This window comes from Cladophialophora bantiana, assembly GCF_000835475.1.
Source record: "Cladophialophora bantiana CBS 173.52 unplaced genomic scaffold supercont1.2, whole genome shotgun sequence".
NCBI lineage: Eukaryota > Fungi > Ascomycota > Eurotiomycetes > Chaetothyriales > Herpotrichiellaceae > Cladophialophora > Cladophialophora bantiana.
This window is the reverse complement of record NW_015971576.1, coordinates 1,090,864-1,117,309: the sequence shown is the minus strand read 5'-3', so window position 1 is coordinate 1,117,309 and position 26,446 is coordinate 1,090,864. Positions and strand designations below refer to the sequence as shown.

The window sequence follows — 26,446 nt, the reverse complement described above, 5'->3', positions numbered from 1 at the left end:
GCGCCAGTGATAGCGCCATTGGGACATGGCCTTCTTCGACCAGACGTGGACGACGCTATCTATGGCTACGTCGATGGGAACTCCTATACGTAAACGTTTCAACCGCCACTCTTTTCCTCCCCCTTTCTCCTTCTATGCTCCCATATACCATAGCTAACTTCTCTATTTACACCAATACACTGACATATACACACTCGTCCACAGCGAGCCCCGTAGGATGTTCCGAGAGATATTGCGCATTGGACGACGCCTTGCCTGCTATGGGATGCTGCACGGGATTCTACGTCAATAACGCAGCTGCCGACAACGCGATCACTCCTGATGGATGCAGTTTCCAAACCGCTTGTGTCGACATGTCGGCGTCTCAGGAGTATTCCTGTCCGGGGTCTACTGCGTCTGTGTGCCTAGTGGGCGACGCGATGCTTAGGTTATGGTGCGTATTCATACCTGCACCATCGACTTGACAGCCTCTCCCCCGCCCGCGGGAGCAAGCAGCACGCTGGTGATTTCCACCGTGGCGGTCGCGCCGTCGTCGTTCCTGGAGCCGAATCACGACCAAGAATCGGCCCTGTCGTCCGCGCTTGCTACGACGTCGCAGAGCTCGGCTGCCAGGAGCGCGAGAACCGTACTGCACCTGTATCCTGACGTGCTTTGGGTGCGGACTCGTTGCTACTGGGTGGCTGGGCTGGGCTGGTTCTGTTGACGGGATGCTTGGGTCTGGGTCTGGGTCTGAGCCTGGATCTTGTCTTGTCTACTGCGCGGGGGGGAGGTGAGATTGCCAGGCCACACAGACGAGAGAGGCGAAGTGGACAGGGGAATAAAAGCTAAGTGACATACACACACACATTCGGTAGTACAACGGTGCAGGATGGAGATGCATAGGATGGGTTCTTGCTCTCCTGCCGTGGTACTATCCTGGGACTCAGACGGCGATGGACTCGACAAGGACCATGTCAGACGGCTTCGGTGAGAGGTCGGCGTAAGGACACAATCATGACAGACTGGAAATCATTAAATGAGTGCTAACTGGCTGCAGACACAGTTGACTCCTTAATTCACTTGTAATATCTCGTCCGGATTTTCAGATCCATCATTCCAGCAGCGCCTTCATTTCGAGTTGGAGCGCCATGCGTCTCCTCTCAACTCGTTCAATTCCAATAGAGGATCGTTGCCCTCTCTCACCCCTTTGTGGCCGCGAAGGGGGGTGAAGTGTTCCTTATATATTACGACGCCACAACGCCAGCGCTAAATGTCAGAAGTCGGTGCACGTCAATATCTGGTCTTCGCCGACTGTCAAGCTTCCTCGTCATGGCGCTTTTGAAATCAGAAGTCCATTCCTGATGCTCCCATCTTGTCATTAATGTCAAGGACCCTATTTTCTGTTAGCTCCCCTGAAATACCTTCCGAAAAGCGGCCACTCACGAGTACTGCTTCGTCAAGGTTCCTTCACCCCCTTTTGCCAAGTCGATGGTAAAGACGTAGAAATTGCCTTCGTTTGTGACAACCATAACCTGTGGTGAATTTGCGCTCATAGCCACTACGCTGCGCAGTTGACTCGGTGCCGCACCCGAGCTGGATCTGGGCAGTCGTATCCAGGCAAAATCTCTCGACGGCTCCCACATTTCGGCAACTCCTTTCGGAAGGTACCCGCCAACGGTGGAGGCCAAGTTTATTCCTACATGTTGTGACGTCCTCCGAAGGAGGCCCATGAACGTTCCATTTGGCTTGCGGTTTGCCATTGCGGTTGGTGACTCCGCCCCGTCCTCCTCGTCGACAGGTTGGTCTACAAGGGTGTCACTGCCTTGACTCAATCTCCGGCTCTGAGTATTGGTCATCTTGCTGGGCGAGGCCGGTTCCTCGCCCTCTTCCGTGGCCCGACTGTGTTGAGGGCCAAGTTTGAAAATGTGGACAGTCTCTGTGGCCGAGGACACGCAGAGCAAGGTCGAGGTTATGTTGAAGGCCATACTGTAGATCCTGGAAGGCATGGAGCCCCTTCTGAATTGGTAGAGTTTGTGTGCATCTGGGACCGAGAAGACTCGGATAATGGTACCTTTGTCCGAAGACGTAGCCAGCAGAGTTCCTTCATTGTTAAAAATCACGCACGATAGCGGAGACCGATGAGCTTCCACAACGTTCACGGCCTCTAGTTTGACGGCATCGAACAGCAGAACCTCTCCGGTCGTAGGAGGAACATGCGTACTGTTGGGTGGAGCGTGTGAAGGTGGAGCGAAGGATGAAGTGGCGGCTTTTTGGGGCAAGGGATATGCCAGGTAGCAATTGTCTTGCGAGGGGGAAAGGGCACATATTGCTGCTGGATTTGGGGATGTCTCGATGGTGTACAGCAGTTTCATAGTCTGGATATCATAGAGGTAGATCTGATCTTCCAGGACAATCACCAGTCTCTTTCGGTTCAAGCGCACTGCGAGGACGGCATTTGGGAAGGTGAGTTCGCATATTATCAGGTCGCGCTTTGTGTTTTTGATCTGCAGTCTCCTCGGAGACAGGATGAGGGCGACAAGAGAGGTAGAGAAAAGCATCTCGAGGATAGCAACGTTGCCAGCATCTCGGGATTCAAAGGATTTTGCAAATGGTTCGGTGGTGAAGACGCGGAATCCCCTCGAGGTTCCTGCGGCAAGTCAGGTCGACTGCACAGTGGCAGAAGGGTTGCCATAGCCACATACCTACGGCCAGATGGCTGTAGTCCTGATTGAAGGTCACAAAGTTCATGGCCATGGTGGGCGGTCAGCTGCTGCGGGCGCTGCTGCTGGCTGCTGCTCGTGCTACCGCTGTTGGTCCATGGGACAGATTCTCTTTCTTGGGTGACTTTGGCCGGGGAGGCTACCCCTACTGGTCTCCTGTTCTCGCCGCGACAAAGAGGACACGAACACAACAGAGCAGGAAAAGTCAAGGGTCGAGGGTGGTGGGTTAGTTTTGCTTTGGGTGCGGTCGAAGTGGAGGAAAAGCATCAGGCTTGCAGGGTCTGTGGACTCCATCAAGCAGCCAAAGCATGTGACGTCGCGCCTCCCTTGGCCTCCCCCCTCCATTATGCGCTTGACTGTCCTCGGTCCTGAGAGTATATATATGTATGTTTTATCCGTCCAGCCAGCCCTTGCCATCGTCCCTCTCAACGGATGATAACAGAGCCGCCGGCATCTGACCACTCCAAAATGAGTGAGCCTATGGATGTGGACGCCGCTCCTCCACCGCGTGGCATCAAGCGAACAGCGGAAGATGCAGGCTTGCCTCCTGAGGCTCCGCGTCGTATCAAGGCATGTTGACGTCTCTGAGGCAGTACGTTGAGGGTCTCGCTAACTGGCACTCCTAAAGCCTCTCGATCAAGACGTCGTCAACAAAATTGCTGCCGGGGAAATCATCGTCGCCCCCGTGAATGCTCTCAAAGAACTCCTCGAAAACTCCATCGATGCTGGTTCTACTTCTATCGAGATCCTGGTCAAAGATGGCGGGCTCAAGCTCTTACAGATTACTGACAATGGCCATGGCATTGAGGTACCGTCCTGCACCCGATGGACTTCTCTCTTCATCTAACTCGCAGTAGAAAGACGACCTGCCTATTCTCTGCGAAAGGTTCACAACATCCAAACTGAAAAGCTTCGAGGATCTCATGTCCATCAGCACCTACGGTTTTCGAGGAGAAGCCCTTGCCAGTATCAGTCATATTGCTCATCTCAAAGTCACTACCAGGACCGCCAACTCTAGCTGTGCCTGGCAAGCCCATTACCAAGATGGAAAACTAACTGCCCCCAAACCTGGTCAATCCCTGGATCCGAAGCCTTGTGCCGGACGTCCTGGTACTCAAATTACCGTCGAAGACCTCTTCTACAATATCCCGAACCGCCGTCGGGCCTTTCGATCTCCCTCCGAAGAATATGCCAAGGTGCTCGATGTCATTACCCGATATGCCGTCCACCGCGAAGGCGTTGCTTTTTCCGTCAAAAAGCACGGCGAGACCGGTGTAGGGTTTTCCGTAGCCGCTGCTGCAACCAAAGTCGACCGACTCAAACAGGCATACGGTGCCGGCGTGGCCAAAGAGATCATGCCATTCGGCACAGAAGATTCACGTTGGGGCTTCAAAGCTTCAGGCTATGCTACTAATGCTAATTACAGTTCTAAACGAACTATGTTACTCCTCTTCATCAACAACCGGTCAGTCGAGTCATCGGCCGTCAAGAAAGCCATTGAGCAGACATATCAATTATTCCTCCCCAAAGGTGGACATCCATTCGTTTACCTCAGCCTGGACATTGATCCTGCTAGAGTTGACGTAAATGTGCATCCGACCAAGCGAGAAGTTCATTTTTTGAATGAGGACGAGATCATAGAGTTGGTGTGTGCGAATATCCGAGAAAGTCTGGCAAAAGTCGACACGAGCAGGACTTTTAAGACACAAACACTCCTTCCTGGAGTCACGCCCATGACGCCGGTTAACCCGAGGACCCTCGCCGGGGATCATACTCCTGCTGCAGACGATAGTACTGCAAGAAAGTCCTCAACCTCCAAAAAGCCTTACGAAAACAATCTCGTCCGCACCGACTCGAAAATGCGAAAAATTACATCCATGCTTCCGCGGTCCTTGACAACTTCAACTTCTCAAGACGAACCAGTGACAACTGACGGTGTACGCTACACAACCACCGATCGAGAACAATGCCAAATCCGTCTCACCTCTGTGAAGAATCTGCGAGCTGAAGTCCGCGATGCAATGCACAACGGTCTGACCGAGGTGTTTGCCTCTCTAACCTATGTTGGTATTGTGGACAGTAATAGAAGACTCGCCGCCATCCAGTCTGGCGTTAAACTATACCTTGTCGACTACGGCACGACCTCTAACGAATTCTTCTATCAAATCGGGCTGACCGACTTTGGCAACTTCGGTCTCATCCAATTCGAACCTGCGCCAAGCCTGAAGGAGCTGCTAGATGTAGCAGCAGAACATCAAATCTCAACCGACCCGACCTGCGCAGACCTAGACAAAGGCCAAGTCGTGGACAAGGTATATGGACAACTCATGAAAACCAAAGCCATGTTAGCCGAGTATTTCTCCCTCAACATCTCCGACGACGGTCACTTGCAGTCGATTCCGCTGCTGCTGAAAGGGTACATACCCTGTATGGCTAAATTACCCACCTTCTTATTGAGGCTGGGCCCCTTTGTGAACTGGAAGGAGGAGGAGGGATGTTTCCGTACGTTTTTGAGGGAGTTGGCGAGCTTTTACGTACCGGAGATATTGCCAGCGCTGAAGCCAAAACAGAACACGTTCAAGGACCGGGACAAGGAGATGCAGGAGACTCAAGCCGATGGCTTCGACGAGGTGGAGACGCAAGAGGGAGGAAACGAAGCTGGGACGCAATATGCACCTGCACCTGCACCTGCACCTCACGGCCGGCAAGGCAACAACAGCGACGACAATATCATCAAAGACGACCTTGACGAAGCTACAGAGAAACGAAGGACAGAGCTCGAACACGCATTGGAACACGCGCTGTTCCCTGCGTTTCGGTCAAGGATCGTCGCGACCCAGGGCATGCTGAGGGGCGTCGTCGAAGTGGCCAATTTGAAAGGGCTGTATCGCGTTTTTGAGCGGTGCTAGGAACAGCACCAGCACCAGTAGCAGTCAGTATTATGGAGTCGACGGTACAAAGTCAGCATGATGAATTAATCAACCCTACATAAGACAAGCCCCAATGGGCAGAAGGCGCAGAGGAAGGAAGGCCAAGCGGATGGATAGTTGACAGATAGATGCCTAAAGGGAAATAGAAAACCTCCGCCATCCACCTTCGCCCGCCTCGGACGCCGGAGACGACACGATACTAAGCCCAATAGTTAGATAGCGGATGGTAGAAAGCAGATAATTCTATCCTCAGTCCCATCCCTCCACTCCTCCGTCCCTTCTGTGCTCCAACAACATTCTCTCCCTCCCCTTGGCCCGCCTCCGCACCACTCTCCCCTGTTTTCTCATACACCACGTGCTCCAGCCTAATTCGTCCCATTATACGTATACCACACATCCCCCAGCACGCCGCGCCCGCTGCCGTCGACATTGAGGAGCATGTTCGTCGTCGGGGCGCCGTAAGTGGTAAGTTCGCCGGGGAAGTTGCCGAACCAGGCGTACCGCTCGACCCAGGCCTGCTCGTCCATCCACAGAGTTGCGTTCTTGAGGAATTGCACCGTCGTGGCCTGGTCGTAGTTGTTCTGGTCCATGCCGAACTCGGTTACCCAGACAGGTATGGGCGTCGCTGCGAAGTACGTTAGGGAGAGGTTGTACGCCTGTAGGAGGTAGGTCTCGAGGTAGTCGATGTTGTACGGCGATGCGTACCAGTGGATGTTGATGAAGTCGATCGTGAGGTTCTGTTGGGTTGCGTTGCCCAGGAACTGTGCCAGGTACGTGAGCCCGCCGCCCGCGTTGGTCACGGCCGGGGCGCCGATTTTGACACGCCCGGCAAAGGGTTGCATGAAATTCCGGTAGCCCTGGATCGACTGCGCGACGGGCATGTTGGCGGACTGGCCGTTGAAGTTGGCATCGGGTTCGTTGAACCCGAAGATGGCGTCCGCGCCGTAGTTTGCGATGGAAAAGTTAACGTTGGCGGACCAAACGGACGTGAGGGAGTCAGCGTCGTTGTAGAGGAGAGGGATGAAGCGGTACTGGCTGGAAGGGTACGGCCCAATGTCGTCACTGGCGTTGGGAAGTGAGTAGTAGTTGTACGACCAGGAAATGTAGGGCGAGAGTGGGGGATAGAATTGAAGGGTAGTTACGTTGCGGTAGGCGAGGCCGCGTTTTGCTGGGTACGGAGTGGGTACAGGAATTGAAGACGACGTGCTTCGGGATGCGGAAGAGGAGATTGAGGTTGAGATGCTGCTGGTTCTGGTTGTTGATCCCGTATTCATACCTGTATAGCTCCTAGCGCTGGTTGTGATAGTCATGGGGGCAGAAGACGAAGAGATCAAAGGTGAGCTAGCGGAGCCCTGGCCGGATGGACTGTTGGTTATGGACTGGGATGTTTGACTTGACGCCGTGGTAGTTGACTTTGTCGTGCTAGAAGATAGACTTGGAGATGGACTTGTAGAAGCTGGGCCCAAAAATGTAGATGTGGCACTCGATGAGGTTGTCGTTGCTGAAGCGGAACGAGATGAAGTTGAACTAGACGCAGAGACACCCACCGCTGTGGTCATGTTGGTTGTCCTCGATGATGATAATGATAATGATGATGTCGTCGGGCTGCTTTGAGCATTTGCAGTCTGAGTTGAAGGCGACGAGGTGAAGAGGCTAGTTGCTGTTGTGCTTCCAGTTGTAAGCGAATGAGACAATGGGTGAGAGGACGAGGTCGGTGTCTGCGGCGCTGAAGAAAGGATAGAGGTTGAAATCTGTGTTGAAGACTGATGCGCTGGGGTCATAGGACTGGTCTGCGCCGATACTGAAGAGGCACCTGTACCGACGTACATTGATTGCGTGGATTGCAGAGGATCAGCTACTGTGCTTATTAATGTTGTTGTTGTCGTTGTCGTCGTCGTACTGTCTGAGGAAGGACTTAATCCCGTACTGGAGACAGAAGAACGATCCTTGCTGGTCGTGAAGGCGCTTTGAGGAGTCTGCAGAGTAGTCTCGCTTGTTTGTTCCTCAGCGGTGGTCGTAACAGTCGCGAGAGCACTTGTGTCCTCTAAAGAACTCGAGCTTGTACTTATCATAGTCGACTGGCTCGAGCTGGATGTTGAAACATCAATAAACTCAGCTCCCACGCCAACTTGCATAGATCCTTCAGGCGGCTGACCGCCAGGAAAAATCACAAATAATTGTCCGCCCGGAGTCATAGAGAATGTCGTATCCCCAAAGATCAGTCTCGTCGCATTGAAAGACCATCTATATCCGCTCGGCTGCGTTGCTCCGGTGAACTGCACGAGAGGCAATGAGCCAGTATTTCCGTTGGTACCGACACTTGCATTCCCCACGCACAATTGGCCGTCGAAAGCAAGGACAAAAATAGCAGCAAGGTCTTTGTTGGGAGAGATATAAGCATTACTTCCAATGAACGTCACGAAGTCCGGCGAGCGAGCGCGCAATTTATTGCCGACACCGCTGACAGTGATCACGAATGGGCTTGAGGTTGGAGGAGGGAGTGTTGAGGATGGCAACGTGGGACTCGGCGTGCTTGAGGGTTTGAAGGGCGTAGTCGTGGAGAACGATGATGCGCCATTGCTAAAGGTTGGTGTTGAAGCTGGAGAGCTCGTGGATATGGTTGACTGGCTCTGGCTGGTGGTGGTCAAGCTGCTTGAGCCGGTGATGTTCCCATATACGACTGACGAGGTAAGATAACAACCGTCGGGCAACATCGATACTTTATTGGGGTTAGCATTTAGGCCCTTGAGGTGGTAACGGAACACCTAACCTGACTGCGCGGTAGACACGGCCGTAAAGCTGTACAAGGTAAGCAGAATATGGCCCAATCTGATGCACTTCGTAAGCTGCATCTTGCTGCGTCGCCTCCTGTTCTGCTTCACTTACCTGTATTTCTTGTATAGAGACGATCTTGAGTCGCGTATCGCCGGCTCTGCTGTTTGGGCCGATTGCTCGGAATGTAATAGAACGTAGGAATGCTGGTGATGGTCAGTGCGCCGTTGACATGTCTCCGCTGGGTCGCGTGGACTGGCGCGAACTCTCGCCAAAAGCTCGCAAAGAATCAAAGTGAACAAAATGAGAATCTCTGGATGAAATCGAAAGACTTTGATGTGATACATCTCTTCCTCGGGCATCTGCAATTGTTAACACTAGTATACAAACCAAGCTTTTTATCCTCCTTTTCGAGAATAGCCTTTGTATATGGTACACAGACACATTGTAGCCGTTGGAAATCTTCAAGAAACGCCGATGAGACCGCTGTCATGCTCCATGATGCTCTATTATGGGTATCGTTGATGTGGTGATAGAAATGGAAAAATTCGAAAGACAAAAATCATTCCCCTATGCCTTCAGACTCCGGGGCTCGCGGTTGGACTGACTCCGCTCATGCTAGTGGCATTGAGATACTCTGCAGGGACCCTCGGAACCCTGGGACTCTGCAACGCGGCAGTTACTTGACCCTGACCTCCAGATTGCCCGCGCAAGCGTGCCATATCTTTGATCTTCTCCTTCTCCTTTTGACTTTCACTCTTGCCGCCTGTGAGACGCCGCATGCCTCTTCGCATCCCTTGAAGGCTGAACGCGCCTCCGGTCTCGGTCGCAGAGGTTGGGGTTGTCTGATATTCGGAGGGCCCTGGCCCTGACAAAGATTTGGTCTGGTTTGACAAGGTCATGCTCAGCGATGGGAAGGGGCTGTTCTCTCCATCCGACAGAATGACTTCATCATATTGGTCGGCGTAATCGTCCTGAGACCTGAGCGAAATACCTTCGGACACAGGAACCATTCCACTTGAGGTGGGTTGTGACACCGGATATTGGTTCGCTGGAGAGGTGATTGATCTGGCATGAAGTCCAGGTCGAGTATGGTTGATCGAACTGATTACGCTTTGAAGGATTGGCTTCTTTGTGGAATTTGGCAATGAAGGTCCTGGGCCTCCCAACTCATCATTCGAAGAGATCGAGGTTTGTGTTTTTGCAGTGGAGTTTGGAGAAGATAGACTGGGTTGGGCCCGATGGGTGATGCCAGGAAGGGATCCAACTTCGGTAAACCCATCCTGCACAGTGGTCGCCGACGCCGTCCGCGCTAGACTCTGGCGAAGGATTGGAGCCGTCTGCTCATCATACAATGCTGTGCTCTGTTCAGTAAGAGTGGGAATCGTGATGGCAGAGACTCCAAGCTGACTGGCTCCGGTTGGGGTCAACACATCGTCATCATCGACGTCGTCAAAGAAATCATCGAGACTGTCAAGAGTATTCACCAAGTCACTGACATTGGCATCCGCGGCAACTTCCAATGATCGGATGGTTTCCGCACGGCTTTGCGGGGGGAAATATGAGTCCGTGTAGCCGTCGTCACCTTGAAACTCAACGTCTGGAGTGGTCGTCTCTTGCTCCTGCAGGAACTCCGAGTCTCCGCATGTATAGAAGACGGCATGGACATTGTGCCTTGTCATGCTAGAATAAATGGCAGGCATGGGGATAGACCAACCGGACGAGTGAGGTATCCCGTAGAGGCTCTGCGTCCGCTCATACTCTTTTCTGATCGCCTTTGCTGAGCCAGAAGCCATGCTCATCCGCATATGATGCTTTTCCATTGGCGTAGCCGCCACTTCCATGATATAATCCATTACTTCCAGAGCCTGTGTGCAGTGCTCAGTCTGCAATAGTCTCAGTAGTGGGGAGATGAGATCAGGTCCATGGGTCGTGATGGCATGGCTTTTCATATTCACAATCGGGATCAGCTGACATAAAATGTCCATCAGCTTGACTCGGAACCATGGTGTTTTGTTGGTTAGCAGTCCGATCATAAAGATCAAACTTGGGGCATCACATGCTGGGAAGTAGGCTACCTTCATGGCTTGGACGGTTGCGGTGAGCATCTCCTGAGTTGAAGTCATTTCGTCATTGGCGAAACGTTGAAGGCAACCAGAAAGAACATCGTGGCCAGCCACACTTGCCACCTTTGCGAGTCTTTGTGCAGATGCTATTGTCACAGGATCGGCGTCGGCCTGCTCGAAGCTTCGAAGCCATCGCGGTAAGTTTGCCAGGACGCAGTAGAGGAGGCGATTGTCGTTTCCCACCAATTGGCAATCTGGCAGTTCTGCGAGCTTGTGAAGAATGAAGAGAGTCTTGTCTAAGCTGTCAGCAGACTTTAGCCCTTTGTAAAGCAGCGGCTGTAGCCCTTCAAAACCACCGTCCCATTTTCCGGGCAGTCCCTTCATCATTGCCTCCGTGACATCTGGAGCGGATAAATCCACCTTGTCGAGGAATTTCTCAAGCATCCCCAAGGTCTCGTAGAACTCCCTTTCATGAATGGTATTAAGACAAGCGCATGTTGTCCAGAAGAGCTGGGGATATCGCAGGAGGTTTTTAGGTTCTAGTGCTCCAATGATAACTTTGAGTGTAGTCAAGATCTCCATCGAAAAGGTTTGGTAGTCCGTGTGTTCGTCAGCAATCGTGTTAGAAAGTCGCGCAAGCATATCCGCAAGCATCCTGGCATCCAGGCTGACAGAAATGCAGCGAAATACCTGAAATGACCGACATGCCAAATGCCGGACTGGGCAGATGGAGGCCCAGTGCAGCGCCTCTTTAGCCCAGCTGTCGCTGAAGTTATCAAATGCGAGGTTGAAGATGTTCACGATTTCTGCGGTGAGGACACCCATTGCCTGGGGAACCCGGCTGGCGCCGTCATCTTCGTCTTTTCTCGTGTTGCTCTCGTAAGTCCAGCTTATCCGAGAACTGTTGGTTCGAATTGCCGCAACCAGACCTTCAATGTTTGACTTGGCAGAGCTAAGGATCTGGGAGTCGATCTTCGTGGTGACCAATTCGTGGATGAGGTGGACCAGCATCTCTCTAGCCTGTTCTTGAACCGATGTTGTGTAGTGATCCCAAAGGATGAGTACAGTGTGAATGAGCTTGATCGCCTCATCTTTGGCAAGGGTTACTGGAGTGACCATGAGATCGACCAGGAAAATCAGGGAGACTTGTCCTAGAGAAAGACCAACCTAATGGCTCATCAGTCTGCGATTCATCTAAAAATCTGGAGTAGCGGTACCTGCTTGTTGCCCATAGGCAGTAGAGAAGTCAGATCAGCAACATAAGGAAGGTTTCTCGTATCAGGCATCACTACATCGGCGTGCTTTCTGTCATTGACCATATTCTTCGGAGTGAGTTGCAACATGAAAAACTCCAACACTCGTGAACCGGCAGGAGTGGAAGACAGGTACACAACGATCTGCTTTGCGTATTCGACAAAGTTCTGATCGCGGCGATCAAGCGAAAGATAAATAATGAAGTCAAGGATCAGTTGCACATTTCCCGCATGTGGTCCGGTTGACAGAGCTTGCCACAATGCCTGGACTTCGTTATGCATTGCGCTACTCGAGCAAATCGTGATCTCGAACATGTTTGCTAGAAGCATATACGAGGCGGCAGTTGGAGATCCTGTCCCCGGGTCGACCTGGAGCTCGAGTGTCTGCAACCATGGCAAGATAGCAACGACCATATTCCGCTGGTGATCGTTTCGGGCAGATTTATAATGCAGCGAAAATTCGGAGAAGATCATAAATGCGATATCCGAGTTGGCCTGGGCAAGTCGCTTGGAGTATTCGAATTGGGCCAGTTTGTATACAGCCCGTGTCTTGTCGGAAATGCTGATGTCAAACTCTTGCAGGTTGGTGCTCTTCTGTTGGCGTTCGTCTAGAGTGCGGACTAGATGCGCCGACTGCATTCTGATTTCACGGTTTTCATTCCCCAAGGTGAACACGATGATGCTGAGAATTTTCCAAAAGGGTAGAGGATAGTTCGGCTGTTGGATCAGAACCTCGGACACCACACCAAAATAGCTTTCCAACGCCATGGGAGACTCGGTCCTGTAGCATTGCTCTATGGCATGTTCGGCAAGCACAAGGTGTTCCGGGTTGTGCATGAGGAGGAGTTTGAGTGCCCGTCGCCCGATGGTGTGCATCTTATGGTTGTTGGTTGCGAAGATCGTATCAATCCATGAGAGCATTCGTTGTAAATTGAATGACAGGATCGCGTTACTGTCAGTTTTGATGCTAATCGGGCCGGCGCACAGCGTCGCCATTGCACTCAGAGCCGCCACTCTCAGATTGTTCTTCTCTTTCTCGAGGGCAGCACTGGCGTTCATCCGATCATGCAAATCTCGGCCATGACCGTGATTGGGATCCATCAAATTCCGCTCAGCAGAGTAGCCGCACCAATCTTCCATCAAGGCAAATGCAGACTTCCTTGCTTCAAAAGGCATCCATCGAGATGGCGCGTCTGATCTGTTAACACCTTCGAAGACCTCCTCCACCAACCCGCAGAAATGATATCTCAATTTTTGGAATCGCCAGTCGTTCTGCACATCAGTATCGCTCAGAAAGATGCGCAGATCCCTTGTGTAATTGACAAGGTTATGCAGGATCCAATCGTCCTCATAGACGTCTTCATAACGCAAGAAAGATGCCGTGAGCTTGTATACATGTGTCACTTCGGTCCGGAGTCGTTCAGTCTGCTGAGATCGTTGTGGACTGCTTGGAGTTCTCTGGTGGTTGATTCTCGCCTTTGCCTCGTCGTTGCACTTGATCACTGCATACTGAAGTGACTCGAGAAGTGTACGACAAAGTTTGCGGTTGATGGAACCAAGAGCTGCGACCACAGCGTCACGAATAGCGTCGGGGGCGGCACCAAGCATAGGAATGATGGCGGAGAACAACGCCCGGGCGGAACTCATCTTGTCCTGTGCGGTTGCAGCAGTCTTTGATGCTTTCCTTGAATGAGCGGCAGCATCAGCGAGCTGGCTCCGAGACTGGCCGCCCGGGGAGCTGAGAGTGACGCAGGCCATGATAAGGTACAATTTCCACTGCTCAAAGAGCACTTCTGCGGACGTTGCCGAGCTTCGTCCCTGCAGGCGATACTCGTACATGGCAGCATTCGCACCAGCTGTCTCTGAAAAGGCCTCAATATCATTCTGCATCATCATTAACCTGTCGGTGACTGTCCCTCGGCATAGGGCGATGGCATTTGGGCACGCGTCAAATACGACGCGAATCAGATTAGGGAACGCCTTGAACCAGAGCGTCGAGTCGTAGGACACTTCAGAACTGCAAATCTCGATCAAGGTGCTTTGGCCAGGGCCAGTGCGCTTGTCCTTTTGCAATCGGCTGCGTTCTGCGACATTGAGTGCATCCTCCTGCAAGTCCAGAATTGTTGGCGATTGGCCTTCAAGAAGTTTAATGATCCTTGATGGTACCTCGTGACCGAGGACTGAATCAAACTGAACAACAAGTCGCAAAACCTTGATAGCAAATGCTCTCACGCGACGAGACTGCGAGCAAAGAAAGAACAATCCATAGGCTTCGATTTCATCCACATGAGGGATGACATGGGTGAGTTCCATCTGTAAGGCTCGGTGGGAGCCTGGGGTCGAACGGTCTCTTGTATCCGAAGAGCTCGCGACTGCCTTCTGCTTCAGCTGCTCTGTCCAAATTTGTAGCAGCTCAAGATACAACGTCAACGTTGCCTCTATATGAGCCGGTCCGAGGCGGCCCTCGTCCGACATTGTAGAGTACTGGGTGTCATAGTGGAAGATAAACCGCGGGAAGGCAATTGCTACGGCCTGGGCATGACCCTGTTTGGCAATCGCTTTCAAAGACTGTGTAGCAGAAGCTGCTATGTTGGCTTGCACGTGAGCAGAGCCCGTGCATAGGAGGTTGATCAGTGGGCTCAACGGAATGTGATCGGTGAAGCATCGAGGAAGAGCTTGGATAGCGACATGGAGCAGTTCATAGTATGACTGTCGCTGGTCTGTAGTCGTTCCGTCTTGGCCGCGTGTCAATGTGAATGCATCAGCGAGAGGGGTCTTGGGGGTCACGTTCGTCGAAGATAGCTTCTCATTCAGCGTAGCTTGTCCGCCGAAGGTATTGTCGCAGAGAATTGTGATCTTGCCCAAGATCTGGCAGAACTGCAAATAGTATTGTCGGGCGTTCTCATCCAAGATGGCAGTATTGACTGGCAGCGAGGACGGATTCTCATCTTCAAATCGCGGTCGAAGTGGTGAATCTATCCCCAGGCTAGTCCTCCTGCTCATAGGCGAGGCCGGTAGACCATCAACATTCTGCGATTGAACAGTGAAGGCAGGGAAGGGCGGGCCGCTTGTTCCATCTTTCTCCAAATCGGCCATGACGGCGAGAAATGCTCGTATGCCGATGACCATTCGTTCTGGCTCCATATTTTCAATCTTGAGGTTTCGACTCGTTTGAAACATGTCATAATGTAGAAGGGGAAAGATGATTGAACGAAAACAGAGGTCTTGAGCCGCAAAGCCAATGATTCTAATAAACTGGACCAATGGAGTTGCGGTAGATGGCTCTGAGACGACGTGGGTTTTCCTCCCTTGTGGAACTACGAGTTTGATGATGTCTTCCAACCGACGCAATTTGACTTGGGTGGCTTCTCCAACCCGTGTGAGGTACGTCCAGACCAGCTGGCAGATGGCTTGCAAAGCCAGAGCTCGTGTTGACCGATCCTTGAGTTTGCCGGCCAGATTGGAAATCATTGACAGCCACTGTGCAGAGAAGACATCAATCGGCGAAACGCATATGAGCAAAATCGACACAGGAAAGCCAGTGTTCCAATGACGGACCTTGACCAACATATTCCCCAGGCGCGAGTTGACAGTCTCGATAAAGTCTTTCCATTTCGGCACTGTCTGAAAACATTCCGAGTTACCTGCCACAGCCGTGAGCAAGCGCTCGAATAGCTGGCAATATGCTTGCTTCACTCGAGGTCCATGTGCGTCGGAGAACAGAGCGGCGAGGGTTCTGAGGAACTCGGCGACACTAAAGGCAGCTTCTCTCGTAACAGAAATATGGAGATGGCGCATACCCAGCAGGAGCAACTCGAGGCGAGATTCGATTTCTCTGGCTTTAGCGGTCCCCGGACTTTTGGAAAACTCCAGCTGCCACTGTTCAAGTTGCTGGGTAAAACGAAACGTGACATTGACAAAGTCAAGTCGACTCATGTGGCCTAGGACCTCACCATAGATCTTCCAATTGGCAAGTCGAGTGGTGGATGACAGGATCTGCGAGGGATCGACCTCCCTCATCTGCGTGAACAAAATGTCCTCAAGTTTGTTGGCCAAATCTTGGGTTATTGCCGGCAGACTGCTTTGTTCAAAAATCGCAATCAGAACTCGACAGAGGATATAGACCGATATCGAGGCACGGAGATCTGCCAGTTGACTCTCCTGCGTAAGAGCATCTTCTGTAGAAGAGCCCTGTTCAGCGTCGGTTTGGGAGAGGCCAGTGTCCCCTGAAACATGGAGAGGCTCCGTATGACGTCTGGGCAGTGAAGGAGGCAGAGACGAATTGGTGAGGCCCATTTGCAGGCTCTGCTGAACCAGCTGCTTCTTCAAATTGCCCGCGGCGTCGCCCTTACCCTTCCGCCAGAGCATCAAACTATCCACCAAAGGTTTCGGACCTTGACGAGATATGTGCCCAAGCGAAGCTATCAATTGGTCAAACCCAGCATCAACGCCCGGCCCACAGGCTTGCTCCACCGGCGCAAGAGCAGTATCCAGAAGGGTAACGCAGTAATTGATTCTCTGATCGGCCCGCAGCACAAATGCATGGAAAAGGTGGTGGAGGGCGTATTCACCTGGGGTGCGCGGTTCCGGTTGTTGATGAATGCTGGACGAGCGATATGCATGGCCCGGGTGGCCCCGTCTTGTTCTGGACGGGTCCTTGCGCCTCCTGTGCTGCGAGGAGGAAGAAGACTCTTGCACCGAGGCACCGCCATCAATTAGAGAATCGATTGAATGGCCTTGCGTATGACCTAGATATGGAGACACCGGGCTGGTGTAGGTCGAGGTGCTCTCGGTGCTAGAATACTGGCCGCGTCGGTTCGCATTCGGGTATCTTCCATAGCTGGGGGCGCTCAGTAAAGAATCGGGGGTCAGAGGGCTTGCCGTCGAGGGAGAATTGAAGCTAGGGCTTCTCGAGTGCTGCAGGCCATGGATAACGGATGTCTGGCGGTGATGGCCATAACTGTTTGACGTTCGCCTTTGCAGGGCGGTGTCGACTGCGGGACCACCTCTTGAGCTCACACTTGATTCTGAGCCATGCGGCTGGGGCTGCACCGAGCCTGAGCGCGACGAAGCAGCGGAAGGATATTGCTGAGCCAAAGGCTGTTGAGGCCTGCCTCTCGTCACCGATGCATCTCTGGTATGGATCGCGGGAGCCAGTTGGGGACGGCCATTGGGCAAGGGTTGGGAAATCTGTTCAGGTCCGGGGCCATCGAGGGGAAAGATGGAGGGCTCGTTGGAAGAAGCTGATTGAGCATCTGATAGCATTGGACTCGGTTAGAAGGGGGGTCATGTGCTCATGGGCTCATGGGCTCATCTTGACGCAGGGCATCGATAATGGGCAGATCTTGCAGCGTGTGGAGAGGGAGGATTGAGTGTTGGTGTTTGATGGGCAGCGGAAGAATTCCGAGCTGGCACTCACGGTTATGCAACATTGTGCACCGGTGTTGGCCGACGTTGAAGAGAAGGCAGAGACTGCGTCATTGCTTCTGGACCCGAGGAGCGCGAGGTGTAGAGGCCGTGGATGAAGGGAAAGTAGAGGAAAAATGTGCAGTGAGTTGTCGTTGAAGTTGGAATTTTAATCGCCCGCTACAAAGGAGACGAGACGAAGTACAACGAGGGATGCCCACCAATCACATGACAACATTAACAAGGGCCCCCCTCAAACTTGAGGGATGTACGAGATGAGGCGAAGTGAAGTGCCATAGAATAAGAGGTCAATGGCCATTCTACAAGTGCCCTTTCGGTCGTTTAGCGTGGGTTGTAGGACGATCGCGAGAAGACAGTCACTGTCTACAAATTGGTTGGATATATGTGCTACAACTTGTGCGATTCGCTGGCATGGGGCACATGTGGTCGAATCAGATGAGGCCAGCCTGCCGATTCTAACTGTCGAGTCGGTTTCCCAGCCAGGCACACCAATAGATATCGCGCACCATGGAAACATAGCTAGGAAGCCAACTTAAAGGGGAGAGTTGGGGAGAATCAACTCGTCTCTGTCACGGTCCTGCTAGACTCGCCCGGCGCCAAAGGGTGCTTGCTCCCTTTTTCTCCCTCTGTGCTTTAGGCAATGAAATTGACTGTCGATTTCAGAGGCGATGCCCGTATTATGTCCATCATTCGCAATTTCTCGTCATGTTTCAAAGTTATTTTGGGGGATGACTCCTTCGAAAGGTGCGAGACGGAGTAGTCCGAACCGGGTGCGATAGGCTCGTAAATTCGAAGACGATATACGAGGGGACTATTGAGGATTGCCTGGCTTGCGCTTGCTGGGGCTCGTTGCGGGATATGGTTCCCCTTACCACAGCGGCGGCGGCTACAGGGTTTGATCAGCGTCATCCGAGAATGCGCAATTCGGGAGTCTTCTCATATTGTGCTGACTGTGTTGGCAAAGCTTAGGTAAACCCTGAGGTGCCTGACGGGCCGTTTGGGGGTCCATCGGGAGTATGTATACTCGTAGGGGTAGGTAGCATGTGGGGGGATAAGAGAGAGGGGAGGCAAGGGGAGGCCAACGCAGGTAAGAAACGGTTGCCACCACTTGCACCCACATGTACCAAGTACAAGCACAACATGCTCTGTCTGCTTTCAGAGTCAGATGCCGATGGGAGACACCGCAGTTAGGCATCGCCGGCAGTGCGGCGGCATTGGCAGTGAGCATACTTGTACATGGCTGTGGATGGGGATCGAAATAAAAGGAATAAAAGGAACTTGATGCCCCTCCCGAGTCGTCGTTGTCCTCCCAAAAAGCCAAAAGGCCAACTGCCGTCCCTCACAACCCGCCAAAGTCCCAAGCCTCACTAGCCCGAGCCAAACCCGCGCGGGACTCACGAGGCTCTCAGGTATCAGCTTCCACCTTAGGCGCACCTATTCTCCGTACAATTATACGTCTTCCCGTGCTGCTACCAGTCACTCCCAATTCCGAAGACGCCTCCCGCCCTGTTGTTGTTTCCGGCAGTCGCCCATTCACCATCGTCAAGGTGCCGAACAGCCACCGCGCCTCTCGCTCTCGTCACTTTCTCGCACAAAGCCGCGATTCTTCAACCGAACCCACCAAACAATTCCGCGACCTCATTTTGCCGTTGCATCCAAAAAAAAGGGCCAAACTTCCTCCAGACCCCAGATCCTCTATCTTTCCTCGATTCTCCCAATTGCCGGCGTACAAGTTTTGCTTTGATCCTCGCCCTCCTAGTCTCTTTTTAACACCCGCAAGCCCTCCCTCTCAAATCTCTCTCCCTTCGCCTTTGTGTGCATATTCAATTCAGAGACAAGACACTACTTCCGCCAAACCTCCCAAGGGAGAATACAGTCGAAGGATTTCGATTTCGAACGGCGACAAACCACCCCGATAAGGCGTCATTAGCCCCATCTGCCATCAAGCATACCGACTGATTGGCCTCCCTCCGAACCGCTCTGCTCTCGCCCTCTCCTCCCCCTAGGTACTCGGTAGCTGGCAGCTGGAACGCGACGCCCAGCCCACACAAAGGCAAAAAATAAAAGAAGGAACCCGACAGCCTGCGAAGCCGAAGAGCATCTACCCCACCAAGCCACCCGAGCCACCCAAGCCAGTTTGCACACCCTGCCCATCTGCTCACCGTAATCTTGGCCACATCAGGCCACAAACAGTGCCCAAGGCCCCGTCGAGCCCGTATCTCCACGCTGTCCAATTGCTCACCACCGAGCGGCTGCGCTCGTATATAAGCAGCGTCGCTCTGCTTTCTTAGAACAACCCTTTTCGTGCTTTCGAACCCATTCCCAGGCCCAGTTTCTCCATGTCCACTGAGCCTCATCCCATACAAATCCCCACCATGGCTCAGGTCGACACTCTGGACATTGTTGTCCTCGTCTTGCTGCTCCTCGGCAGCATCGCCTACTTCACCAAAGGCACCTACTGGGGCGTCCCCAAGGACCCCTACGCCACATCTGCCCTCAATGGCAGCGCCTCCAAGAAGGGTTCCCGCAACATTCTCGAGAAGATGGAGGAATCGGGCAAAAACTGCGTCATCTTCTACGGCTCCCAAACCGGTACTGCCGAGGATTATGCTTCTCGACTGGCAAAGGAGGGCCACGCTCGGTTTGGCCTGAACACAATGACGGCTGACCTGGAAGATTACGACTATGAAAACCTGGACAAGTTTCCCGAAGACAAAGTTGCCTTCTTCGTCATGGCCACCTATGGCGAAGGCGAACCGACCGACAACGCAGTCGAATTCTGGGAATTCATGAATCAAGACCCTCCCTCCTTCTCCGAAGCCTCGGAAGATAAGCCGTTGGGTAACCTCAAATATGTCGCGTTTGGTCTGGGTAACAATACCTACGAGCATTACAACTCGATGGTCCGCAACTTGGACAAGATCTTGACCAAATTGGGCGCCGAAAGAATTGGCGCTGCCGGTGAAGGAGATGACGGCGCTGGCACCATGGAAGAAGACTTTTTGGCCTGGAAAGAACCCATGTGGGCTGCTCTCGCCGAGAGAATGGGTCTGGAAGAACGTGAAGCCGTCTACGAACCAGTCTTCAGCGTGGAAGAGAGAGAAGATCTCTCCCCAGAAAGCGACACTGTCTATCTGGGAGAGCCCAACAAGAACCACCTCGAAGGCGCCCAGAAGGGCCCCTACAATGCTCACAACCCCTTCATTGCCCCGATTGCCGAGTCCAGAGAGTTGTTTACCGTCAAAGATCGAAACTGCCTCCATTGCGAGATCGACGTGTCTGGTTCCGGTCTCTCTTACACCACCGGCGACCATATCGCAGTTTGGCCCACGAACGCAGGCTTGGAAGTGGATCGCTTGATGAAGACTTTTGGCCTGGAAGAGAAGAGACACACCGTCATCAGTATGAAGGGGATGGACCCTACCGCCAAGGTCCCCTTCCCGACCCCAACAACCTACGATGCCGCCGTTCGCTACCACATGGAAATCTGCGCTCCCGTTTCTCGCCAGTTCTTGGCTACCCTGGCTGCCTTTGCTCCCAACGAGGAGGCCAAGAAGGAAATGACGAAACTGGGCTCCGACGCCGACTACTTCAAGGAAAAGGTGGCCTCGCAGATGTTGAACATTGCCCAGGCCGTCTCGGCTGTCCATCCGGGACCTTGGTCCGCCGTCCCCTTCTCTTGCCTGGTTGAGGGCCTGAACAAGTTGCAGCCTCGTTACTATTCCATCTCTTCCTCTTCCCTGGTTCAGCCACAGAAGATTTCCATTACCGCGGTGGTGGAATCCATTCGCGTCCCCGGTGCTGGCCACGTCGTCAAAGGTGTCACTACCAACTATCTTTTGGCTTTGAAGCAAAAGCAAAACGGAGACCCTGATCCATCACCTCACGGCCTGACCTACGCCATCACAGGTCCCCGCAACAAGTACGACGGTATCCATGTTCCGGTTCACGTTCGTCACTCCAACTTCAAATTACCATCTAATCCCAGCAAACCCATCATCATGGTCGGTCCCGGTACTGGTGTTGCTCCTTTCCGAGGTTTCGTGCAAGAACGTGCAGAGCAAGCCAAGAGAGGTGAAGATGTCGGACACACCGTACTCTTCTACGGTTGCCGTCGCTCGACGGAAGACTGGCTTTACAAGGACGAGTGGGAGGTGAGTTCACACGTTTTGAGAGTCTCAGGTCATGCGCTATGATGCTAACGGCTGGTGACAGGAATACAAGAATATTTTGGGCGACAAGTTGACCGTGTTCAACGCATTCTCTCGCGAGACCGCCAAGAAGGTGTACGTGCAACACCATCTCAAGGAAAACGGGAAACTGGTCAATGAACTCCTGCAGCAGAAGGCCAACTTCTATGTCTGCGGTGATGCTGCCCACATGGCCCGAGAAGTTAATGAAGTCCTCGGTCAGATCATTGCTGCCGAACGGGGAGTGGACGAGAAGAAGGCCGAACAAGTGGTCAAGAGCATGCGCAGCAGCGGAGTGTACCAGGAAGATGTGTGGTCGTAAACACCAACACTAAATCGATGACTTTGAGACACCTTGGTGAAAGATTGGGTGCCGTGCAGCTGATCGGGAAGGTGCAATGCAGCCGACGTCCGATAGGCAAGTCGAGCTTCGGCTTCGCAATCCTGTGCCGAAATGACACCGTATACCAAAAGATCGGGGGAGGAATCATCGGAACAGGCGGGATGAATTACGCGGGGAGGGTGTATGATCCGCATATGAAAAGAAAACCAAACCACAAACCGTGACCGGGGAGAGGTCTTAGCCCTCCGGGGGGATTTCCCCCCATTTTGGTTCGCAGATCGGAAGGGCGACGTGGAAAGAATCGGAAAGGTTCACATGTTCACATGGTCTTCGTTCGACGACTTAGTCGTGGGGTTGACAGTGTGGGGTTTCCATGACTTTCTGCGCCCTCGGAGGAAAATGGGTGGTCACATGAACAAGAGTCTGCCCGAACTGTTCTGGAACCATTCCGCGAGTCTCTTGGTCCGTCCCTCTGGGCCCCAGGACAAGTTTTGCCTCCGACTTCGACCTTCAAGCTGTTCTGGATGTGGGGCCGAGACCAACAGCACAACGGGTTCACTGTTATGATTTCCTTCGAATGATGGGCGTCAACGGAAGTTATAGACTGGGCGAACTAGACACCTTGGGTTGGACTCTGCCCTTTCTATGCGGGACTTGTTCTTGTTCTTCCGAGGAAGGATTGTCTAGCCCTTTGCTTTTTTTTTTTTCGTTTTGCTTGGACTGCCGACTCTTGCCGCGCACTGTCGTTTTGGTGTGCTTTGCGTCTTTCTTCCAACATTCATACCTACAGAACGCCAGTCCGGAGAGCAAAGAATTACATACCTAGTTAGTTTCGAGGAGACAAGGGTGATAGAGAGCTAGCTGATGAGGGCTGAAGATTCTGCAGGGATACTCAGACCTTGTCGAAGGAAGAGAGCCAACAATTCAACGTAAACCCTCCCCCCCCCAAAAAGAATCAACAAGAGAATTGAACAAACGTCCATCTCGGATGAATTTCCTCCCCCCTTCAAGGCAGACCGTTTGACTCAGTTATGGAGTGATTTGAGCGATTGACCACTATCATGATTGCGTGAATGGTGTAAAGCAAATTGCTAACTCCGGCTTCCTTCTCGAGCCCACAGAGAGATAGATAGATGGACTCGGTCGTTTTTTTTTTTGGCTTCGTTTTGTTTCTTGTTCTCTCCCTGCCCACTCACTTGGCCTGTCCGGTGGCCCGTCGCTCACTCTCCCTGCCAGTATCCGGAACGAGCCGCTGATATATTTGTTACATACATATTGGACAGACAATAACGGGGAGTGGCCCTTTCGTCCCCGTCATCATTCGTTGTGCGCATTCTTCCACGCCTCCATGGCCCTGACACGGGCATCCTCCAATGCAAAAATATCAGCACGCGATTCCTCCAGGAACCCTTCATACCTGTTGTCACCGCCTCCTTCCCCTCCCTGCATTCCTGCTTCTCCAGACGCAGTCGTAGCGGAAATCGACGACGACTGAGCATGGTGAAGCAGCTCAAGCAAGAATTTCGACGAATTGTCAAGGCACGAGAGATGCGCCGCGATGCGGGATTTTAGAGCCGAAGCTGGATGTTGAGAGAAAGGTAGATGCGGGAGCACGATGCAAATGAGGTTGAGGGTTGAAATGTAGAAAGGAATTGAGAGGAGAAATTCTGGCAATCTCTCCAAGGATGATTCTCCTGGAGAGGTCGATGTTGTCGTGGAGGATGTTGTGGAGAGACCCTGTGTGGCAATGGCCGGTGGGAAGAGCAGATCAATCAGAGAGGGTGCCGCATCTTTCTTATCCTCGCCCGTCTCCTCCCTGCTCGCATCTTCCGGTGGCAGGAGAACTACTGAAGGATCCAAGGCACCAACCACCGCAGCCTGGCTTTGCGCTCTTGCACGAATCCACTCCGAAAATTCATCCTTCAACCAATCCACGCCCACAGCCTTCAAGGGCCCTAATTGTTGTGGTGGTGCCAGTGGAATCGGATGCGGCTGCAAGGCTGAAGTGCTCCTAGTCAATCCAGTCTCTTCATCAATCCCCGGCGCGGGCGGATCGGTATCCCCCAGCTCATCTTCAATCTCCGCCCAGTTGGTGCTCAGCGTATCTCCCCGGAGTGTTTGCGCAATGATCTGTAGACGAACGGAGGGATCGGGATACGCGTGTAGCAGTCTCGTTGCGATATAATGTGCTGAGTCACGCAGAGACGGGTAGGGTGTGATGGTGAAGAGTTGCGTTAATGTACTTATCAAGAGGAGGAATTTGGCTGGAGAAGGCTGTGGTGTCGTGGGGGCGGCAGAGATTGCGAGGGATTGTTTGTAAAGAAGAGAGAGCAGCGAGTCTTGGAGTGGTGGCAGGGGAATCGACGGAGTTGCGCTGAGGGGAAACGAGTGAGCGATGAGCTTTGTGAGCTCGGAGGTGGTGAGCAGCGGTTCCGCATTGGGCGGATCTAGGTAGGACTGGTATGCGTGGAGGAAGATCACCCCGGCTCTGGGGAACGGGATCTGAGATGGCATGGTCGGGTACTCTGAAGGCGCATTATCTTTGTCATGGTATGGATTCTCGAGATCTTCGTCCTCGTCCTCATGTACGAGTCTTGTGATCTCGCGGCTAGCGTCGAGTTGCATCTGCTGGCTAATGGAGAAAAACTGAGCTAAAAGAGCGTCTCGTTCCTTCAGTTCTAGTGTTTTCTGCCAGATCTCTATCTCTGCCGGTCTGCCGGGCACGATTCGCCTTGGCTCGCGGTACTCCCGTAATCGAGCTGTCCAGGACATGGAGGGATGCTTTTGGGTTGCAAGCGAGGACATGTATTCGTCCAAAACCTCGAGTAAAACGGCGTCAAGGAGTCTGAAAACGATGGACTTTTCACCTTCTGAAGGCTCATTGACTCCGGTATCTTCTCCTTCGGCCTTGGCCTCCGGATCTGGTAAAGAAGCGGCCGTCGCAGGCACATCCGGTGCTGGTTTGCTTGAGGACGGTCCCTCGCCTTGAGTGCTCGTGCGGGGAGGCAGGGGAGGACGTTTCCTGCCAGATATCTTTTCCAGCATGCTCAAAAAAGAGGAAGTAGTCACGATCGAGATGGGAACCTGCCGATACGCGCCCAGGGCGGCCGGGAGGGAGGTTGCAAGAAAGCGACTGGGGTACTGCGTTTTGATTCTAGGGTGGAGAATGCTCAGCATGTTGAACAGCGCTTGCAGTTTTAATGCCTTGAGTGATACTGTTTGCCGTGCCATGCTCGATTCGCCGGTGCCTTTGTCAGAAGGGATCTCGGCAGGCTTCTGCTCCGGCATGCCGTGGAGGGTCATCTGTCCAAGATGAACTCGAGGTGCTTCGCCCGGAAAGGTCGGGAGCTCATCTTGGTCATCTCCATGATAAAACCCGTCTTCATTGTCTGAATCCTGGACTGCATCACTCAACTTCTCTAGCTCTTCGGCGACGCGGACGACGACTTCTCGGGGATTGCCCCTTCGAGCAACAATTTCTAGGCATCGATTGACCTCTTCAGGCGTGTCCTTCACCATAGGGAGAATGAGCTTTAGCAAGTCCCATCCAATTTCCTCGGCGAGTTTACCGTCATCGTCGCCGAGGAGCCTGCTCAATGTAGGAAGGTTCCGAGGGGTCAGTTGATACTCCAACAATGTCAAATAAGTCATGTAATCAGTGGCGGGAGGCAGAGCCGAGACCAAGGGATCGTCTGCCCCAGTTTGAGAAGCCATCATTTGGGGTTCTGCAGGCTTTTTGCGGATATACTGGGATTCTACTAGAGTTCAACAATCGAGGGGCGACCGGGAGAGGCACGCGACAAAGGACTTTTTTTGAGCAAATTCAACTTCTGAAGCTGAGGTGAGGAGACTGGGATGATGGCGAACGAGACAAGCAGTTCACGACATGGATGATCCGATGCCTTGACTTAGCGACGTCGTAGTCCAACAAGATGATGGCAGAGGGATCCGAAGGAGGTTGTTAGTGTGAAGTTCAAGTTAACATTCGCTGCGACGTATGATTGTCGTCTTGTCGTCTTGGTCGTCATTTCGTCATTCCGTCATTTGAATTCTTGGCGGCTGCAGGCAGTATCTGTACTGTAGGTCCCTGGCGAACTAGGTAGCGAGCTAGTTTCCTGCCTCACTATCGAGTACCTACAGCTATTTCACCGCGACTTACTTGTCCTCTGATGCTATGCACGACCTTCAACTTCGCTGAAAGGAAAAGAAAATCGGGGCATCCATCGTAATCAGAAACAGCATTATATCCAGAGTTTGAGGCCCAGGATCATCCACCCCTCTGCGCGATTACCACCAGGCACTGGTCTGATGATTACGGCTCTAACAAGTAATTCTCAGCCTGGTTGCGCCTCGCCATCATGCATGCTTCAGCTGATCTTTGTGGCGTCGGTATCCAGAACCCGCATTTGCCGCAGGCTAAGGGGGAACGCCCGTTGCACCAATTGCTGTGTTATTAATTCACTGAGCAGATCATCCCATGCCTCAAGAGTGCCCAACCTGCCGAGCCATTACTTGGGTGTATGCGACGACTCCGCAGACATTCCTGAATATGGACACTAGCACAGAGTACGAGTACTTGTGACTCCTCGCAAAAGAGGCGAACGCCTTTGAAATGATTGCTTCTCGCATCGGAGAATTTCTTTCCTCGCATAAAATGTCCCGGCCGGCTGGCCGCCTCGAAATTAATCTCCTTCACAGCCTCACGATGAAGAGGCGAGAGTGGTCGTGCACAGCTGAGATGTCTCAGAAGAAGCATCGACAGCCCC

General features: G+C 52.8%; 6 protein-coding genes across 6 annotated transcripts; 2 read left to right on the top strand and 4 right to left on the bottom strand.

Moving 5' to 3' along the window:
• Window positions 1–1,323: 1,323 nt before the first annotated feature.
• On the bottom strand, window positions 1,324–2,733 carry Z519_01407 (uncharacterized protein; the record flags this gene model as incomplete). The annotated part of the gene is made up of 3 exons (XM_016759164.1): window positions 1,324–1,372; window positions 1,423–2,626; window positions 2,682–2,733. The coding sequence occupies 3 exons, from the start codon at window positions 2,731–2,733 to the stop codon at window positions 1,324–1,326; spliced, it is 1,305 nt and encodes a 434-aa protein (XP_016624492.1).
• A 434-nt stretch (window positions 2,734–3,167) lies between these two features.
• Window positions 3,168–5,608, top strand: Z519_01406 (uncharacterized protein; the record flags this gene model as incomplete). The annotated part of the gene is made up of 3 exons (XM_016759163.1): window positions 3,168–3,273; window positions 3,341–3,507; window positions 3,557–5,608. The coding sequence occupies 3 exons, from the start codon at window positions 3,168–3,170 to the stop codon at window positions 5,606–5,608; spliced, it is 2,325 nt and encodes a 774-aa protein (XP_016624491.1).
• A 386-nt stretch (window positions 5,609–5,994) lies between these two features.
• Window positions 5,995–8,763, bottom strand: Z519_01405 (uncharacterized protein; the record flags this gene model as incomplete). Its single annotated transcript, XM_016759162.1, has 3 exons — window positions 5,995–8,348; window positions 8,400–8,458; window positions 8,516–8,763. 3 exons carry the CDS (start codon window positions 8,761–8,763, stop codon window positions 5,995–5,997), a joined length of 2,661 nt encoding a protein of 886 aa, XP_016624490.1.
• A 216-nt stretch (window positions 8,764–8,979) lies between these two features.
• Z519_01404 (uncharacterized protein) lies at window positions 8,980–16,985 on the bottom strand (the record flags this gene model as incomplete). The annotated part of the gene is made up of 2 exons (XM_016759161.1): window positions 8,980–11,634; window positions 11,685–16,985. 2 exons carry the CDS (start codon window positions 16,983–16,985, stop codon window positions 8,980–8,982), a joined length of 7,956 nt encoding a protein of 2,651 aa, XP_016624489.1.
• Window positions 16,986–19,522: 2,537 nt separating this feature from the next.
• Window positions 19,523–21,659, top strand: Z519_01403 (NADPH-cytochrome P450 reductase; the record flags this gene model as incomplete). Its single annotated transcript, XM_016759160.1, has 2 exons — window positions 19,523–21,301; window positions 21,363–21,659. The coding sequence occupies 2 exons, from the start codon at window positions 19,523–19,525 to the stop codon at window positions 21,657–21,659; spliced, it is 2,076 nt and encodes a 691-aa protein (XP_016624488.1).
• A 1,338-nt stretch (window positions 21,660–22,997) lies between these two features.
• Z519_01402 (uncharacterized protein) lies at window positions 22,998–25,397 on the bottom strand (the record flags this gene model as incomplete). The annotated part of the gene is made up of 1 exon (XM_016759159.1): window positions 22,998–25,397. One exon carries the CDS (start codon window positions 25,395–25,397, stop codon window positions 22,998–23,000), a length of 2,400 nt encoding a protein of 799 aa, XP_016624487.1.
• Window positions 25,398–26,446: the final 1,049 nt, after the last annotated feature.